Source organism: Calidris pugnax, unplaced genomic scaffold (assembly GCF_001431845.1).
Source record: "Calidris pugnax isolate Ruff unplaced genomic scaffold, ASM143184v1 scaffold58, whole genome shotgun sequence".
NCBI lineage: Eukaryota > Metazoa > Chordata > Aves > Charadriiformes > Scolopacidae > Calidris > Calidris pugnax.
The window spans coordinates 6351087-6369550 of record NW_015090868.1 but is presented as its reverse complement, the minus strand read 5'-3'; the positions used below and the strand labels follow the sequence as shown (position 1 = coordinate 6369550).

General features: G+C 40.2%; 1 protein-coding gene across 6 annotated transcripts in view; it reads right to left on the bottom strand.

Annotated features, from left to right (window-relative positions):
* The window catches only part of SORBS2 (sorbin and SH3 domain containing 2), a 181540-nt gene that overhangs the window by 23344 nt on the left and 139732 nt on the right, over nt 1–18464 (bottom strand). For 3 of the 6 annotated variants that reach the window (XM_014945546.1, XM_014945543.1, XM_014945542.1), the window contains 3 exons: nt 7700–7752; nt 6828–7015; nt 2892–4457 (listed from right to left, as the gene is read on the bottom strand). In XM_014945546.1, the coding sequence (XP_014801032.1) occupies nt 2892–4457; nt 6828–7015; nt 7700–7752 (1807 nt within the window). Of the gene's footprint in view, nt 1–2891; nt 4458–6827; nt 7016–7699; nt 7753–10843; nt 10901–12938; nt 13023–18464 lie in introns of all 6 variants that reach the window. The other 3 variants (XM_014945544.1, XM_014945547.1, XM_014945545.1) reach the window with 3 other exon arrangements.

Genomic DNA, 18464 nt, shown 5'->3' with positions numbered 1-18464 from the left:
GGAGCACAAATCGTTACTCACCAATCTATGTGGCAGATTTTCTCTAAAGCAGGGTTTAGCAGTGTTTGTAACAGGCTGGTGTGTTACAGGCTGGAGGATACATCTTTTCATGTTTTAATAAAAACAAAATCCAAATGTTACACTCTCTACTGCTCTGCAAGTTGCCAATGGGAAATGAAAATATAATGGGATCATTTTGGAGCAGAGGATGATCTGAACTGCCTCTTGACTTCTGAGATGTACTGTTTTAGTCTCCTACTGCCACAGTGGTACCTGCCACTGGGGACATACGGCTGATGCGTGTCTTCCTTTGACTTCCTTCACACAATCTGTTCTTACCAAGCCCCTACATTTCTAAAGAAGTACAACTTGAAAAAAAGCTGTAAACAGTCCCCAGTGGGCTGTTGGCTAAACTTGAGGCTTGATAAATACAGCGGGTGCAAGAAATGATATAATTATATTATTTATGTCTTTGGTTGCAAACATGGCATCCCCAGCAAGTGCATCCTAGTCCCAGTTCTGGACAGCTTTCTTGATAGGGCTTGTTTGTATGAACGAGGATCTATGCTCTCACTGCATAATATGCACGGAAGATATAATGCCTCCAAAGACATCTATGTATTTTTTCTTTAAACTCCAACAGAAAGAGAAAAACGGGAAGGAAGGAGTGAAAACAGCAGCTTTAGGAAGAACCACTTCCGTTATTTCTACGTGGGCTTGTTTGTATGAACGAGGATCTATGCTCTCACTGCATAATATGCACGGAAGATATAATGCCTCCAAACACATCTAGCAGAAAGAGAAAAACGGGAAGGAAGGAGTGAAAACAGCAGCTTTAGGAAGAACCACTTCCGTTATTTCTACGTAGCTCCTTACGCACTCAATGTTGGTAGCTTTCAGGGGCCTCAGCAATGAGCTTGGGGTCTGTGTGATTGTAAGAGAGACACCCAGAGCCAACAAAACATCAAACTCCATTAGAATCAGAGCTCAGCCGTGACTGGTGCTGATGGAATGGCATATTCTGCTGTACTAATTGTCCAGGCTACTTCAGGGATATTAACGTTGACAGAGCAGACCACCTCCCTCCCGCCAGGCTCCGTCGTAGCAACTGTAAGAGAGACACCCAGAGCCAACAAAACATCAAACTCCATTAGAATCAGAGCTCAGCCGTGACTGGTGCTGATGGAATGGCATATTCTGCTGTACTAATTGTCCAGGCTACTTCAGGGATATTAACGTTGACAGAGCAGACCACCTCCCTCCCGCCAGGCTCCGTCGTAGCAGCAGAAGCTCTTATGGACCCACGGTCACTCTGCACCCTGGATTGCCTTATTTTCAAGCCCTGGAAAATTCTCAGTTAGCAACTGTGATACATGACCAGAGCTATTTCCAACAGCTTCAGTCTCATTGTGTAGAGCTGCCTGCCAGAATTAATCATGATCAGGCCTCAAGTATGACTAATTGAATTCTGAACTGCATTTAATAGCTGTTTTTTTTACCAAATTCTCCGTTCTCAAAGCCTGTTTTAACTAGTTGAGATTGTAACAGCTTCAATTCTGATGTAGTGCCGAGGGACATGGTTTAGTGGTAACTTGGCAGTTTTAGGTTACCGGTTGGACTTGATAATCTTAAAGGTCTTTTCCAATCAAAATGATTCTATGATTCTTGAAATACGTATTTACTGGTGTGGTACTTGCAAAAGTTACAGGAAAAAATGCGAGGTTAAAGAGAAGTAAGAGGAGTCTGATCAAATATGGCATAATTGATATATTGCGGACACTTTTACATCCCTTTGTGATTTCAATACCTGCCTTGCAATGTCATTCAACTCTCAAAGATGCTCTGCCAGAGGACTGAATGTCTAGAAGCTGAACTCTTTAACACAGAAGTGTTACCAGTTAAAAAGTGAAATAAATGACAGGCTTGCCAAAGACATTCATCTAAATCATCTGGGATGCACCTTTGTACACTCCTGCGATGAATCTAGTTTGTTTCTTCTAATATTGCAAGGTTAAACTTTAAAAATATTTTAAGCTCAAGCAACTTTTTTTGAGAAAAAGAGAAGCAGAGCAATGAACAACTCAAAGTAGTAACTTTAAAACCAGATCACTGTCAAGACAGACTTTTAAAAAAGTCATAGTCACCCCGACAGTATCATTCAAGTTTTGATTATTGAGAATTTTCCTTTTAAAAGGATAGGATATTTCACAAGACTTCATATATATATATATATTATATATATATAAAATTCTATGAGAAAAACTAGTTTTGTTGCCACAGAAATTGGAAATTGTATTGTTTGAATGGTGGAAATGGAAACTTCCTAAAATGACCTTCGGGTCTATTCACAAAAAGTAATACCAAGCAGTGGAAATAGTGTATTTTCATAAGAAAACAGAATCAATTTTCTATAATACTGTCATAATTAACAGCATTTTTATCACTTACATGTAACAAAACTATACAGTACATCTGTATTTTTTTAGATGCAGATAATTTTTTCAAAATAATAAAGAAGAGCTGTCTGCATATGGTTTTCTGTTTGACCAGCATCTTGAGGCTTAAATTCACCATCTGCAAGGTCTTTTCTTGGAGGAAAAAACCCCACATTGCTTAATTTAAGAACACTATTGTAATTTATAGTGCTAATAATCTATTAGTTGAAATACACCGTTACTCCAGTTGTCCAGATTACTGTGTTTTGTGAATAGACAACAAATTTCTCTATCCTTATCCCCTATGCAAAAATGACACCCTTCCTTAAGAACTTGGTGGGATGAAAGCTGCTTAGAGACGACACAAATAAACACGGAATGAGAAAAGGGTGGGAAATAGAGGGAGTAGAGGTTGGAGAAGTAAATCACAAGGAGAGAGGAAGAAAGTTAATCCACCTGGGAAACACAGTGCACTATCATTGTTGTTGGTGGCGTCCATGTCAGGGAAAGAGGCACTAAGAGGCAATCTGCCACAATCGTTCTGGTACGGCGGGCAAGGGATAGCACCATCGGGGGGCAGTGGGTGAAAAGGCTGGTGCAGGGGACTCTTCTTCAGAGCTCGGAGAGATGAATTCCGTTCTGGAATGTCTGGAAGCAGCTCGGTAATAAGTCTGTGTAATATACTGTTGTCGGGTAAGCTTCCCCGCCTTTTCTCAGCTTTAATTTGGTCACAGATGTCTTTGAGCGCAGAATCTAACGCTTCGAATACGGACGACTTGGATTTTTTCTTTTCAGTTTGTTTTTTAGGAGCTGCGCTTTTTTTCCTGCGGAAAGGCACTGGGCTGACTAGGAATGCTATCTTAGAGAGGCCGGACTCCGCTTCCTGTCTCCTGGGATCCTCGGTGGGTTCTTGTTTAGCCCTTTCGTGTTTGAGCATGGTGGTGAAGCGCGTGTAGGACGCCGGGCATCGCCCTTTGCAGGAGCTGATGAGATGCCGGTGGTGGTGGTGGTGGTGGTGGTGATGGTGATGGCCCGATCCGTAAAAGCTTTCGGATGACGTGAAGGAGAAGTGGTCAAAGTCACTTTCACTACAAAAGGATGAACCCTCTATCTGGATAAAGTCACTGAGGTCGGAAACCACTCCATCTTGATCGCTGTCGGAAAAATCGATGTGCGATCGCTGTGGCTCATCACTGGTCACTTCAATATGGATTGGCACCAGGGTTTTAGACTTGTAGCTCCGTTGTACCTGAGAGGGATGTCTGCCTTGATTTTCTTCTTCCAGCAAGGATTCGATAGAAAACCGCCTCTTTGGACACAAGCCGTTTTTCGGAGGCTCTAGTGTAACGGTTGACAACATTTCATCACCAAGGTTCGGCATTGATTTCGACTTCTGAATTAATTTTTCAAATTCTGATATTCTGGTTGGTACCATGTCTCTGGGCACCTCTTCAGTAGAAGACTCTCTCCAGCCTTGAAGGATACCTTTGTGCTGTTCTCTTTCGTACTGCAGGATCCTGGACTTCACCGAACAAATCACCTCCGAACTCATCAAGTCCTTGCGGTTGATGCGGTGCATCTTTTTGTACATTTTCAGGAAACCTGGGGCATCGTGTGCAGATCTGTGACGAACTCTTGACCTAGTGCTACCACGGCCCTCAGGAACATACGGGGAGGCCCAGTTCATGGAGCAAACCTCTTTGGCATCCTCCTCACATAAGAGAGAGCCCATGCTTTCAGACTTGGCCTGCGCGTCGGGGAAGCCGTCGCGGTCGTCTGTCAACAGATCATCACAGCTACGAGATTTTCTCTTTGGAGAAGCATTTTCTTCTGTGCTGCTCCAGACTTCTGCATTCTGACGAGTCATTTGCCAGCCGTTCTTGTAGTTGGTGGCCCTTCTGGAATCGTTTGGAACAGCTAAATGTTGTCTGTAAGTGCTACAGTAATCTAATTCGTTTGAGGTGTTGTGGTTGTGCACTGAATAACTTAAAAGGGATGGATACACTTTGCTAATATCCCCACCTTTATAATCCACAGAGCAGCATGGTAAAAAAGAGACATTGCCAGAAATTAAAAGATACAGAAAGTTGGAATTAACATCAGTAGTAACAGAAAGATTAGAAAAGAGACAGCAATTAATGCATCTAGCAGCACAGGTCAGTGCGTAGGTTGCTACAGCCTGGGGCAGCAGAGCTAATAATTAAGTTATTTTCCAGCTGTAAAAATGTACTCGTGACAATTTGACCATCAAAAAGAATTCCTTATGAATTATGGAGACATCACCCCCTCCGCAGCCCACCCCACCAAAGCAGTGTAAGAAAACAAGGATTGATATTGATTTTGAAGCAGATCAACAGACAATAAAAGCTGCAAAGAATTTGAAGATGAAGCCAAACGGCAAACCTAAACATCAGCCAAATATTGACTTTTCCACCTGTGCATTCTGGAAGAAACCGTTCAGAATTTTTGAGCTGAATGATGCTCAGAGAGTTCACAGCAACTGCATATTCTAACATAATTAAAGAAAAATCTTTATATAAGGTCAAATGGGAAATTTCTCCCAGTCGTTGACGTGGCAGAGGTACCTCGCTCTTTCCCTGCGTGATAGCCCTGAAGGGAGTGGTGCTGTCTGTGGCTTATGGAGGGCAGAACAAGGGGGCTGAGAAACTGCTACATGGGTTTAAAGGAAAACCTATCAGTTGTCTCAGCCTAACCAGCACGTAGAAGAAACAAGCTGACATCCAAAGCTTGGCTTCCATAACAAAGCCTGAGATTTCAAGCAAGTTTTAAGACATACTTTTATATGCGTGCCTACCCAAAGCTTGGCTTCCATAACAAAGCCTGAGATTTCAAGCAAGTTTTAAGACATACTTTTACGCGCGTGCCAGGTCTAGAAGTCACTGTGAGACACATCTGGAACTTTGGTCTCTCATACTTGCACTGAACTTTCAAAAATGGTCTCAAGTGGCAACATTCAGTTCAGGGGACACGTTTCAAACAGCTCAATCTGCTTTCTAGAAGTATAGCTTGATTCTGGATCACAAACTGAAACACTTGAGTTCAAAATCCATGCTGAGCAAAGAGCTTATAATGTGCTGCTTCTTTAACAGAGTGGTTAATTTCAATAAAAAGTACCTTGCTAGTAGGTTTCATAATGCTGGGAGAGAACAGAGTGACACAGCTAGGTCACCTTCCAAAAGTTAATTAGCCAATTAGTGGTAGATGTTCTTAAGGGAAGGATTGTCAAACACAGGGAGTGTTTAAGTCAGGGGAAGTGATTGTTATCAGTGGGGTAGTCAAAGGGAAATGCAGAAAAATGAATTTACCAACTTTTTTTTACCAACTTTTCAGTGCCTGGCCTGGTACACCAAATGGGTGAGTTTACCCGCTTTTTAAATTACCCCGGTCACATTGGGTTTGAAATACATTTGCTTTTCCATCACTTCACTCTTCAGATTCCTCACTGCTTTGCTTTGTACGACGTGTTCTGTTGCAGCCTGGATATTACATTCTTTTCAGTGGGAACTGACTTCCACAAAGGTTTATAGAGTCCCTAATAAAGCTGTAGGCTCATTAGGAAGTATAGCTACAGCATAACCTAAGCAGGAGGAGACGTGCTGTGTACAATATCACTCTGTGTACTAATTCCAGCAGTTGTTTTACTGGAAACCTTTTGTCTTGCTAAAAAAACCTACTGAAAATCCTAAACCCCAACCAACAACTGATTCAGTTATCTCTTTTCTGGAGAGACATGGAGAACAGTCATGGAATGGCAAGTTACTTGGAAAAAGCAGCTAATTAGATTGTATAGGTGGTACTGAATTCTTCCAGGGATTTACAAAATCAAAAATCAGACCATGGATGTTATCTTGATTGAATTAGGTCCCAATAACCGACAGTGTCTAAGACATCAGCTATAGATGTGAACGGTCTACTATTCTGGAAACCCATCTCTGATCTTAAATGCTATTTGTCTTGATTTCCTTTCTATATATATATTGTAAACAGTTTTAAAATCACAATAATCTAATAAGAGAGTAGTGGAGTTAAAACTTCATGGGTTTATATATTGTGGTACAAATCATATTCTTCATTTAGTCAATTTTCTGTTAGAATAAGCAGTTGAAACTGGAAAATCCTTGTTACAAATCCACCTTTTCAGCTTGAAATTACACGTGGAAGAATTAACACATTGAGAAGAAAGGAGGTAGTTGTTCAACAACAAGCTGTTGGAAATCTCCCAGCAAAGTGCACTGAGGACGAAGAAAGGAGGTAGTTGTTCAACAACAAGCTGTTGGAAGTGCACTGAGACCCAGCAGTGAGTTGTGTTTGACACCAAGGCGTTGTACAAAACCCAACGGTCTTCTGCTGACAAATATGTTCTCCTCTTACCTTTTGCTCTGGAGGGGGAAGAAGGAGAGGAGGTGGTTAAAGGCTTCCTAAGGGTGGAATATGGGCCCTGCGTGTCCGGACGGCCCGGGGTGGCTCTGTTGGCGTTGTGGTCGCTGTGTGCCCGCTGGTGGCTGACGGCGGGCTCCGACTTCCTCCGCTTGCGGTAGTCGCTGGCCGTGCTCGCCGAGCTATGGGAAGAGGCAGTTATTAGCAGCACAGACCACAATTCAGCAATTTAAAAAGCAAGCTCATAATTCTGTTAGCAGTTTATAGATTAAGCGATGCCAGAACAAACACATCAAAACACGTTAAAGAGGTGAGGCACTGGTCTGAGACATCTTCCAGCATATTCCACAGAAAAAAGCTGAATTTCTTCTTCACCTGATTCTTTTAAAGTTCTATACAAAATTACTGTGCTATTTTCCCCATGCATTTTGTGAAATAAATGCATCAAAAAAAATTTTTAGACTAATTTTTGGTATCAAGAAGTTGAGCACAAAGATAGGAAAAAGAGAGAGGGAGGGGATGGATGAGGCAGTGAGCTCAAGGGAACAGGACGGAGAGTGCAGCGAGGCTGAAGGACAGACCTCTGCCATGGAGGCAGCAGCTCAGGGATGTTAGTGGGAAGACTGGGAACACGGCAGGGCTTTTTTTGAACATAAACAGGCAGCCCTTGTCAAACAAAAGCAAGGTTTACACTTTGGTATCAAAATATGAACACCCTCTCTCCAGGCATCTCTCTGTTTTCTCAGTAGCTGACAAGGTGCCTGTTAAAATGCGACTCTTTGTGGCATCCGCTGCCTTTGGGTCACACAGAAGACCCTCAGGCTGTACACTCTGTGTCTGCTGAAACCAAATATCACATTTCTTACCTAGAGGGCCTGTCCAGGCCTCTGTCTGTCGAGTAGTGATGATATAAGGAAGTCTGTGAAAACAAATACACAAATCTGTTACGTGTTTGAAAAAAGGGGTGACAATTCCTGCTTATCAGGTTTGATTACGCTTTGCTACTCTGTGAGAAATCCTATGAAAACAGACTATGATTATTAAAATCCTGGGCACTCCAGCACGATATTTCACGAGAATACTTAAGCAGTTTTTAGAAAGCATCTCATGGTTTTATTTCATAATCTATAATAATGTTTTTTACTGTTAAAGCACTACTAAATACTGACCCAAAGTCATGCTTTGCTATCCCCTTTTCAAAAAGAGATACAAAACAGCTGAAATGAACTTTTATCACAAACCATAAAAATCTGAAAATAATTCCCTTCATGCGCAGGTGAGGTCTGCAGAGCTTCTCCTCCCTCCCAATTACTCACCAAAACCCCCCAAATCAGTTATAGCCAGAAACTTTTCTAAATCCCGTAATGTTTGTGGCTGGTTGTTGACCACCTTTTATCCCTGGTACGAGCAGTTCTTATCACAGAACATTAGTTGTTGCTTATGGAGTTACAGAATTAGCTACTTCACAAACCCTGGAAGATAGAATGGAGTATTGCTCCGTAATTTTATTATTACTACGAAGTCAACCTTAAATGACCCCTAAATATAAATCAATAATTTCATACATGTCAAGCCTGCAGTGAGAATGAGGTAATGCTACAATTCTGGGAACTAGGTATGAATCCAGGACAAACTGCGTGGTCCCTGGGGTATTTCTTCACGGGTACAAAGCAGCGTGGTTCAAAGGTTAGACTTTGTTCCAAGTTCCTGGCACACCATCTCAGAGCTAACCCGATGAACTGGAAATAGAACTATCATACAGCTTCATAAGCTGGAGAACTACTTTTCTCTCTATAGAAGCCTTCTAGACTTTTCCTCTGTATGGTACCTTTATGTACCTTTAAAGACTTCTTGGCACAGAAGGACTGCAGACAACCCTGTTTGCCAACGTTACAACCCAATGTTGTTTTCAAAATTTATTGCCTTCCAAATGTTTGCTGAAGTCAAAGAGGAACAAGAGCTGGGCACAAACACCCCTAAGAGGACAGAGCTTACATTCCTGACGCTCGGTCTAACAGACTCCGCCACGGTGTCTGGGCACAAACACCCCTAAGAGGACAGAGCTCACATTCCTAACACTCCGTCTAACAGACTCCGCCACAAATTACAAGTTAAACCAATTAGGATTTGCAAGAACCCAGTTCTGCCATTTGTAATGGTCAGGTTTGTGTCACTGGGGTCTGCAGTGAGCACATCCTTTATGGATTCTTATCCCAGATTTGTAATCTCACTGGAGCAGGGATTCTCCCTCTTATTACTCTGATCCAAACGGGAGCTATGAACACAGAAGTATTTAACAGTGATAACAGCAGCAGTAGTGAGTAGCAACACAGAATATCTGAAAAATAAGAGGACTTATTTTCTCTGGAAAGTAACTTTAAAGCCTTTGAATTATTAACCTCTTTTTACTGTTTACATCTCAGCTGCTCCTCTCACCAAAAGTCCAAAATTTTTCTTTACCTGATTTTTAATATGAGATACATTAAACTACAGTTGCAAATTACGGAGAAAATGAGAATGATCTTTACTCAAGTTTTAAATAACATTTGATCCGTGTTCTGTCATGTTTGTGTGGTTCTCCTCGCCTCACAGTAGAATTAATTTAGAGGACTTATTTTCTCTGGAAAGTAACTTTAAAGCCTTTGAATTATTAACCTCTTTTTACTGTTTACATCTCAGCTGCTCCTCTCACCAAAAGTCCAAAATTTTTCTTTACCTGATTTTTAATATGAGATACATTAAACTACAGTTGCAAATGACAGAGAAAATGAGAATGATCTTTACTCAAGTTTTAAATAACATTTGATCCGTGTTCTGTCATGTTTGTGTGGTTCTCCTCGCCTCACAGTAGAATTAATTTCAGTATAATCCATAAATCAACACTTCAGTCAGTGTCTTGGTGGGATCCCTTGCTACAAGATACAAATCTTAAGTAACGAAGCCTACTGACAAACGAGGTCTACCTACAAGGGCTGGGGTTTGCTGGCTCGGAAAACTGGCCCCAAATTTCACAATCCTGAGGCTTGTCCAGTTCAGTATAATCCATAAATCAACACTTCAGTCAGTGTCTTGGTGGGATCCCTTGCTACAAGATACAAATCTTAAGTAACGAAGCCTACTGACAAACGAGGTCTACCTACAAGGGCTGGGGTTTGCTGGCTCGGAAAACTGGCCCCAAATTTCACAATCCTGAGGCTTGTCCAGATTTATAGAGCTTAAAACCAAACCAGAGTCACTTGCAAACAATTAACACTTTAAGGCCATGATTTGCGTTTAATTTTTGGAGAGACTACAGAAGATGAAAGCGAATCATGAACATGAATGAGGTAAAGCCACCAGAGGAGGTAAAGTCATCACGGGATTCACTGACTTTTGCCCTAACACTCTGAAAATGAGGAGGGAGGGGAGAAGGAATGAGAGGCTGGATCTCTCCCACTCAGAGCAGGGCAGTGACAGCCACTGCCTGATCCTGCTGCTTTTGGTTTGGAGTAATGGCAGGGATCCTCAATCCGGCTGTTATAAACTTACAACAGGATTATTAATTGTTGTATTGCCTGATTAGTTACAAATACTTAATTAGAGAAAGGATAGCTTAGCCACAAAGGCTTTCACTTGACATATCCAACTTGCAGTCAGGTAATTTAATTAAAAAAAAATACTCCTGTGCTGATGTATTGATTGTGTCCGAAAGCAGTGCACTTGCCCAACTCTGAAAAAGTGGGAATTTGTCAAGGAGTTAGAGCCGGGATGGGCTGCTGGGTCATTCTGAGTGTTAATCTCTGAGAAGCTCTGGGGATAAGGACTCACAGTTCCTAGGATAATAAGATCAACATCCAAATGCACTAGTGATCTGGAAAGATACGAAGACAAAGATACAGTGATTATGAATTAGAAAGGCCTCACAGCCATTGGGAGGAAACCACTGAATTTGAACAAACGTCCGACACGAGCGGCGAGCGCTCCAACCCTTCTTCCCAAGAGAACCAACTGAAGGAGAATCATTCATTTACCTCGTTGGAAACGCCAGAAGAACTGTCTCGAACATAGTCCAAAAGCTTTTTAGGTGGCTGCATCATAAAAGCAGAAGTGTAGAGATGGGATGGAGGAGAATCAGTGGCAGCAAGGAATGAAACGTGGAGAAGGTGACACAGTTAGAAACTGAAGTGCCGACAACGTCAGATACAAAGAGTGACACATATATGGGTAGAATGGAAGGAAGAATGTGTTACAGTATTTTTTTTTTAATTACAAGCATCTTAATAAAATATTAGTAAATTTAGGTGGTAAGATTTAAAACTGGAATGCTTGAATCAATACCAGCAGTTTTTAATACTGAGGAGACAGAATAGGATGAAGCAGGACAGTTATGTTCTGCTGGGGAAATCTCAATATACATTATCTTACATAATATACATTATTACTGGAAACTATATTCTCCGGTTATCACTATCTGTTAAATATAGTTGACATCTAGTTCATCAGAAGAGTGTATCTGGACTGTTTCTGCCCACCTGGAGGGAGGAATGACAGAACAGCTGGATGAAAGGAGAGAAAAGGCAATCAGTGAAAATGGGATACATTACAGACGACTGAACAAGAAATTAAACCCAGATATATTGAACTTAAAAAAAATACTTATTTTCAGGTCATATTCAATGGGTACTTTTTTGAAATGTTATGATTAAAAGATTAAAGTTTTAAAAGGATTAATGTGGTTTGCTTTTTCTTCTGCTCTCACTGCAGTAGCTGGGAGTTCTCATTTTGGTTTATGGCCAGCTACAAAAAGGGACTGAGGTACCTGGTTCCCCGAGTGCTTCAAATCCTGATACTCAAGCTCAAATGCCATGTCTGTTTGAGATTTCCCTCAAGCTGCCCAGGATCCTGGAGGAGGACACTTAACCAGACTGAGGGAATGCTTGGGTTATATATATATAAATTATCTCTATCTATCTATCTATCTATAGTATATATCTTCTTTTTCTGAGGGGGTTTGAACTCACATCTTCCACCTGCCTGGAAAGTTACCCATTCTCCTGGGATGAAAAGACTGATTATCCTTTTTCCTAAAGATATTAGAGTGTGCAGGAAAGGATCTGAGCTCCCTGGAGCCAGGGAGGGGGAGTGCAAAAGCAAGAGCAGGTGTGTCTCCAACCTAGTCATTAAGGCAGGGAAGCAGTGGAACACAGTTCTCAGTCTTGCTTTGGGGACAACGATACTGTTTTATCCATTATAAAATACATAAACAGCCTTTGGTGCTCACATCCAGTACAGCCCGTGGGATCTGCAGAAGAATCACGAGTGACCAGGCAACCAAAGGGGAAAAACTGAGCTATCACTGCCATTTAGGTGTTTCAACCAAACGGAGCTTTTCAGATTTATAATTTTAAACACAAATGCCTGCAGTAGGAGTTAAGGTAGCACCTGTTTGCTGATTTTGCTGAGTCCTTTTTCTGGGTTTTTTTTTTTTTGGACCTGGCTATTTATGAAAATCAGAGCAGAACAGAGGTCTGTTTGCTCAAGCAGGTGTCCAGCTTGAAAACAGAGCAAACCTGTATCTCTGTGTTCAGGAGCAACATACACATTCTGCACACATGCATGTAAGAGGAAAAAAAAGGGGGAAAAAAAAAATCTCAGTTTTTATTTTACCATAAGCAATTTGTATATGGCTGCGTGTATTTAAATTTAGACACACTCCTTCAAGTAAAATTCAGGATCCATAACTTAGCATCCCCAACGCAAACTGACATGTTTTCTGTTACTAAAGATTGTTTGAAAACAATCCAGCCAAATGTGAAAGAATTAGGTAGGCTAGTAAACATCCCCACTTAACGTGCAATTTGTCTTGTTCTGAAATATCTACACACCACAATTTTTCTAATACATGGTTGGTATTAAAGCTACTGAAGCCACTACTCTGGCAAACTTAAGGCTCCACTTGAAAAATAACAGTTACGTGCATGAGATGAGTTCACTGACCTTTCTCAAAAAAACCCCAAACATATTAACTTTACTGGCATACATTTGCTGAATTTGGTAATTTGTAAATTCCTCATGATAAAAATATCTTTCCTAATGGTTAAATATTAATATTGTGTCCTCACTTACCGGACATCCAAACTCCAGTTCTGAAAAGAATTTATACCAGGGTTCGTTTTCTAACTCTATGTCATCTGGGTTAATGCGATCAGTCTGGAGCAGTGGGGAAGGAAAAGGGAAGGAAAAGGCACACACTGAGCAAGTGCAAGAAATGCCGTGTTGCTTGTATCAACACACACACACACACAGGACAAATACGGGGAAAGGAATGGAATAAAATCAAAGAATGAAGACAGTATTTAAGATAGAGAATATTCTTGTTCAAGAGCTGTCATTGCAAGAAATGCCGTGTTGCTTGTATCAACACACACACACACACAGGACAAATACGGGGAAAGGAATGGAATAAAATCAAAGAATGAAGACAGTATTTAAGATAGAGAATATTCTCGTTCAAGAGCTGTCATTGACTGGGAGCAGCAATATTGTTCTTTTTGTTGCTCTTCTTCCAATGACTGGAAGATGTTACACATTTTTAAATGACTCTCTTAAAGCTCAAGGGGGTCTTTGACCACTTCTGTAAACATACTGGGAGCAGCAATATTGTTCTTTTTGTTGCTCTTCTTCCAATGACTGGAAGATGTTACACATTTTTAAATGACTCTCTTAAAGCTCAAGGGGGTCTTTGACCACTTCTGTAAACATCACTGCATTGCCTAAGTACATTTAATGCTACTAAAGATGCCTTGTTAAGAAGATGGTTTAAACGATTGCCATCTTCAGCACAGGCAAGAAATTGCCCATCTGATCAGCAATAAAGACAGGATTTTATTAGTATTGCTTTTGGTCATTCCTTGTCTTCTCACAAAGCATGTTATTTCTGGATCTGGCTGTCCTGAAGCAAGCGCTGAGCGGAGATAAGGAATATGCATCATGCAGGCACCACTGTATTAAAAAGCCACTTCAAACTGATATATTTTAAGTCCTATGGTCAAAAAATAGGAAACAAAAAAAAATATGCATTCCATAATATTTGTTTGAGCAGTATTTTGTAAAGCTTTATCTCCCACGGCCGCGTTGAGGCAGCGAAGCAGTTTTTTTCCACCGTGAAATAAATTGTTTGCTTCTGAAAATTCTCACAGCAAAGAGATAAAGTAGCAATTGAAGATAGCATTAAGAAAATTTTTCAATGAACGGAAGAATAATTGACAGGTTTATTCAAATAGCATGAAAACATGACAGTGAAAAACAGTAGAGCTCCCAATGGGATATCTAATCAACTGGAAACTTGGCTGCATTAATTATTTTCTAAATGGCTCCAGTTCCTTTGTAGGATCTGATGTAAGCTGTCACGCAGCACGGAATTACAGTGAACTGTTGGCTTAAAGATCTCTGAAACAGAGAAAGCCTCTTGTTAGAGATATTTCTGAGTTTAAAATTTGGTCCTCTGCAACTGTAATTATCAGAACTTAGACACTAATTACGGTGTGACCTAGAAAGCAATCCTCAAGGAAGAAGACAGGGTCCTGCATAAAGGATGATACTGGTGATTAAGTACGTAACGCTTTTTCCTCCTGGGTCAAGCTGTCACCAATACACGGGAGCAACCACATACAGCTATTTCTGCTTTCTGCAAGAGATAACACCCTACTCTTGACCATTTCAGGTAATTAAACCTCTTACAGCACTTTTCTTGCTGCCTTTGATGTTACTGGAACAAGCTGCCAGCTTCGCTCCACTGAAAGGTCAACAACCCTTTTGAACTACCCTGGTCCTCACGTATCTATGAGCTGTTCATGCAATATCTGGACACCAACTGTTGTTTTATGGATTTATCTCCAGAATGTCCCTTTCAAGTAAAGGAAATATTACTCCTGTGAACAGAGTGGGAAGGGAACACCAGTGAGGAACAACTTGCTGGTGCTCCATAGCAGGGTCAGGAGTGAAGCTGCTCTGGAGCTTTGCCCTTACATTTCCACCATCCACAGAGATAATTCAGCACCACTAATGACAACTGTTCCAACTCAACTGGACATACCCATGTCTTTAGTAGAAAACCACCACTGAGATGAGTTTCATGAGCTTACCAGTGAAGATTTGTGACCTTAATAGGGGCTATAATTGTTTTAAGAAAAAACACATAATTCTCTTCTATAGAGAGATGAAGGCACGAGGGCAAAAGCTAACAGATTCATAATGCAGAGGATAACTTCACTATATATCAACTGGATTCCTGTTACAGAGAATGCTGGGTGTACTCAGAGAATTTTGCTTACCTTAAAACAAAATTTCCATAATTTAGATCTGGATAACCTGAGAAAACTGCACTAAATTGCTTTTTCATCATTTCTCCAAACAAAGTTCCAGTATGTTGAAATATTTCTAGCATGATTTCATCTGTATATTACACCAACGAATTAATTTTCACGGACGGAAATGTTAATATCAACAATTGGGTACATCTACATAAAATAAATCAATCAATCCCTTGAAATGTATATGGGGTGGGAATTGTGGAGCTGCTGGAGCTCCAAAGCCATGGATGGACATTTCTTGGGCCAGAACACACCGTCAGACCTCGAATTAATTTTCACGGACGGAAATGTTAATGGGTAATGTTAATTGGGTAAATCTACATAAAATAAATAAATCAATCCCTTGAAATGCATATGGGGTGGGAATTGTGGAGCTGCTGGTGCTCCAAAGCCATGGATGGACCGGTGTCCCTTCTTGGGCCAGAACACACTGTCAGACCAGCTGGGCTTCTACCCAGCTAGAAAGAGAGATCAAAATGAGAATGCAAGCTGCCTCCACTTTTCTCTTCAAATCCTCTTGCAATTAGCTGAAAGCTTAAAAACCCCTGAATTTCTGCTTGTAAAGAAAAAGCTAGAAATAGTATATTTTATCTGGTTTCTAAGTTTTTGAGTTCTCCTCGTGCAGTAGCGTGCAAAGGAAAGGAGAGCATAAGGAGGGATGTTAAAGTCCCTGTGCCCAAGCCCTGCCTTTATTTACAGCCTGAACCGCAGAGGGCAGCAAACTAAAAGAAACCGGGCACTGAAGGCTGTGAATTGGCTGCTGCCGGGCAGTTCAGGGAGGACATTCCCTGGGCTCCCCAGATCAATACACAGCAATCCATTTTGCTTGGCTTTCAGATCCAATTTTGCTGATGGACCTTTTTCTATTCTCTCCCCTTCTAAGAGACTTCAAATGAACAAATCACTTTGACTTAAAAAAAAAAAACCCTGATTTTGGCTTGGTTTCACAAAGTATCTCCCAAACTGCGTGAACAGAGGATAAAAGCAATAAGAAGGTAAATTCCCTTTTTATGACTTGTCAGTCGAAGCAAATCACGTTCTTATACTCAATCTAGTCATTCAGCAACATTTTGGTTATTTGTTGAGAATACCCTGCTGAAGAGCAGTGAGTGTCTTCACTCCTTTTGCTGTTTGCATCAGAGGGTCACCACAGCGCTGATCCACGTGCTCAACTACAAAACTCTGATGCAGTTTTAAAAAAATACATCTGTAGTGCAGCACGCAGCTTTGCCTGTGCCTGACGGGATGAAGGGAGACTCTTCTCTACACAGGGAGACATTCACAGCTAGAAATCAAAACTGTGCATTTATACCAGTGGGTAAAATGGTTTTTATATGATCTGCGTGGTCAAATATTGCAAATTTTGCATTTGCAAGTCCAGACACCTTAGCGAAGGCTCTTTGGAACAATGGACTGAGATGTTTGTTGCCTGGCTGGCTTTGGCATTTTATCAGCTCTAAAGAAGTTTGCTTTTTCTTTTCGTTTTTAATTTTTCCCTACATTTAAATAGCTGCTGTAACACCAATTTCACCACTAGTCTCTCCATATCTTTATGACTTATTTTTTCATGTCATATCAAAACTTACCTCTGTGTGGAATTCCTGATTTCATCTTAAAACACGCTAAGAATTTTTTTTCTTTTAGTTGGCAAAATGTTCCTCAAGTAACTCAACTAACACCCAGTAGAATATTCTGATAACCAGCTTGAGATGTCAAAGGTGATCAAACTTGCATATTCTAAAGAAAACTTCAAATTTTCCACTACACTAAGAAAAAAACCACAAAATGCCAACAAACAACAGATGCACATGATGGTGCAAGCCCAGTCTGCTTCTGCTATTTGACAAAAAAGTAATGTTTCTTTAATTTATTCTGATCATGAAATCCTCCTGCATATAAAATCAGAAGAAAATTTGTATATGGAACAAAAAAAATAATAATCTAGAAGTAGAATTTAACTTGACAGTTTCATCTGACTAGTACCTGTGTACCTTCATGCTTAGTCTAAAACACATAATGAAAATAAAAGGATCTACTACTTGTCCCAATTTTACAAAGTCTTTCTTTACAGTAAGACCAGGATTTTTCCTTACTTGCATTACTGCAGAAAAAGAGAAATGCACATGTATGAAGGAAGTACTTTGTGTACACAAGGTACAAGCTAGTAAAGAATAAAAATTTAACTTCATATCCATATGAGTGGGATTAAATTATTCCGCTGCAATTTACTTATTTACTGAAAGTACACACCCATTTTAGGAAACAAATCAATGGTTTAACTGCAATTTACTTATTTACTGAAAGTACACCCATTTTAGGAAACAAATCCATGGTTCCGATGACATTAGAGAAAAAGAAGAGGGTTTTATTGAATTGCAGGCACTGGAGATGGAAACCTTCCTCAGAACAACTTATGTAGCACCTTAGATGGTGGTCACGGGCTTATTGAAATGGGAAAAGAGCAGCTGCCACGTCACTGCTTGGGACACCATTCAACAGCTCCACGTCACTTGTAACCTCAAAGCACCAACCCCAAGCCCCTCCTTTTTGTTGATGTTTTATACCCTTACAAGTTCAAATTACAGAAGAAAAGACATTAATTTCCTGTTTCGTGACGAGGGCTGCTACATGATACTGCAGCTTGAAATTACACTTATCTTTTTATATCCCTCACAAAGATAATAATCTATCCCTAGCCAATCTATCCATGTAAAGTTTATTACTAGGTTATTTTTTCAAGGTTTATTATTTCTTACAGCCTTTTGATCTACTGAATAAGGATCTGCTGAATAGTATTTCCCATTAAATGTTAGTTTTACGTTGAATCTCATTTTATTATATGCTTCCCATGTTTCTAATTTCCACATTAATGAGAACTGACTCCAATGTTGTATCTACATCAATAATGGGAAATCTCTTTCAAACCTCATCTCTCCTGTTTATTATCATAAAAGGCAGTTGTAAATATTCTTTTTCTTTTTTTTTTCAGATCATTTTGCCATCATCACTGCAATCCTGTAGCCATGAAAATGATATCTTTCAGCAAAAAAAATTTAAGATTTGGAGTGCTGGAAAAACTCCCTTTAACTTTTTTGGTTTTAACAATCTAGTTCAGATGTTATAAATGCCCGTCTTTTACAAAATAAATAAACTATTTATTTTTAATTTCCATATTTTGATTAATATTTTCTTTTGGTATCATTAGAACAATTTTTTAGGCATTAAAAATCAAATCTTTTGAGATTATCAAGATGAAAGACTTAACTCGTGCAATACTGAC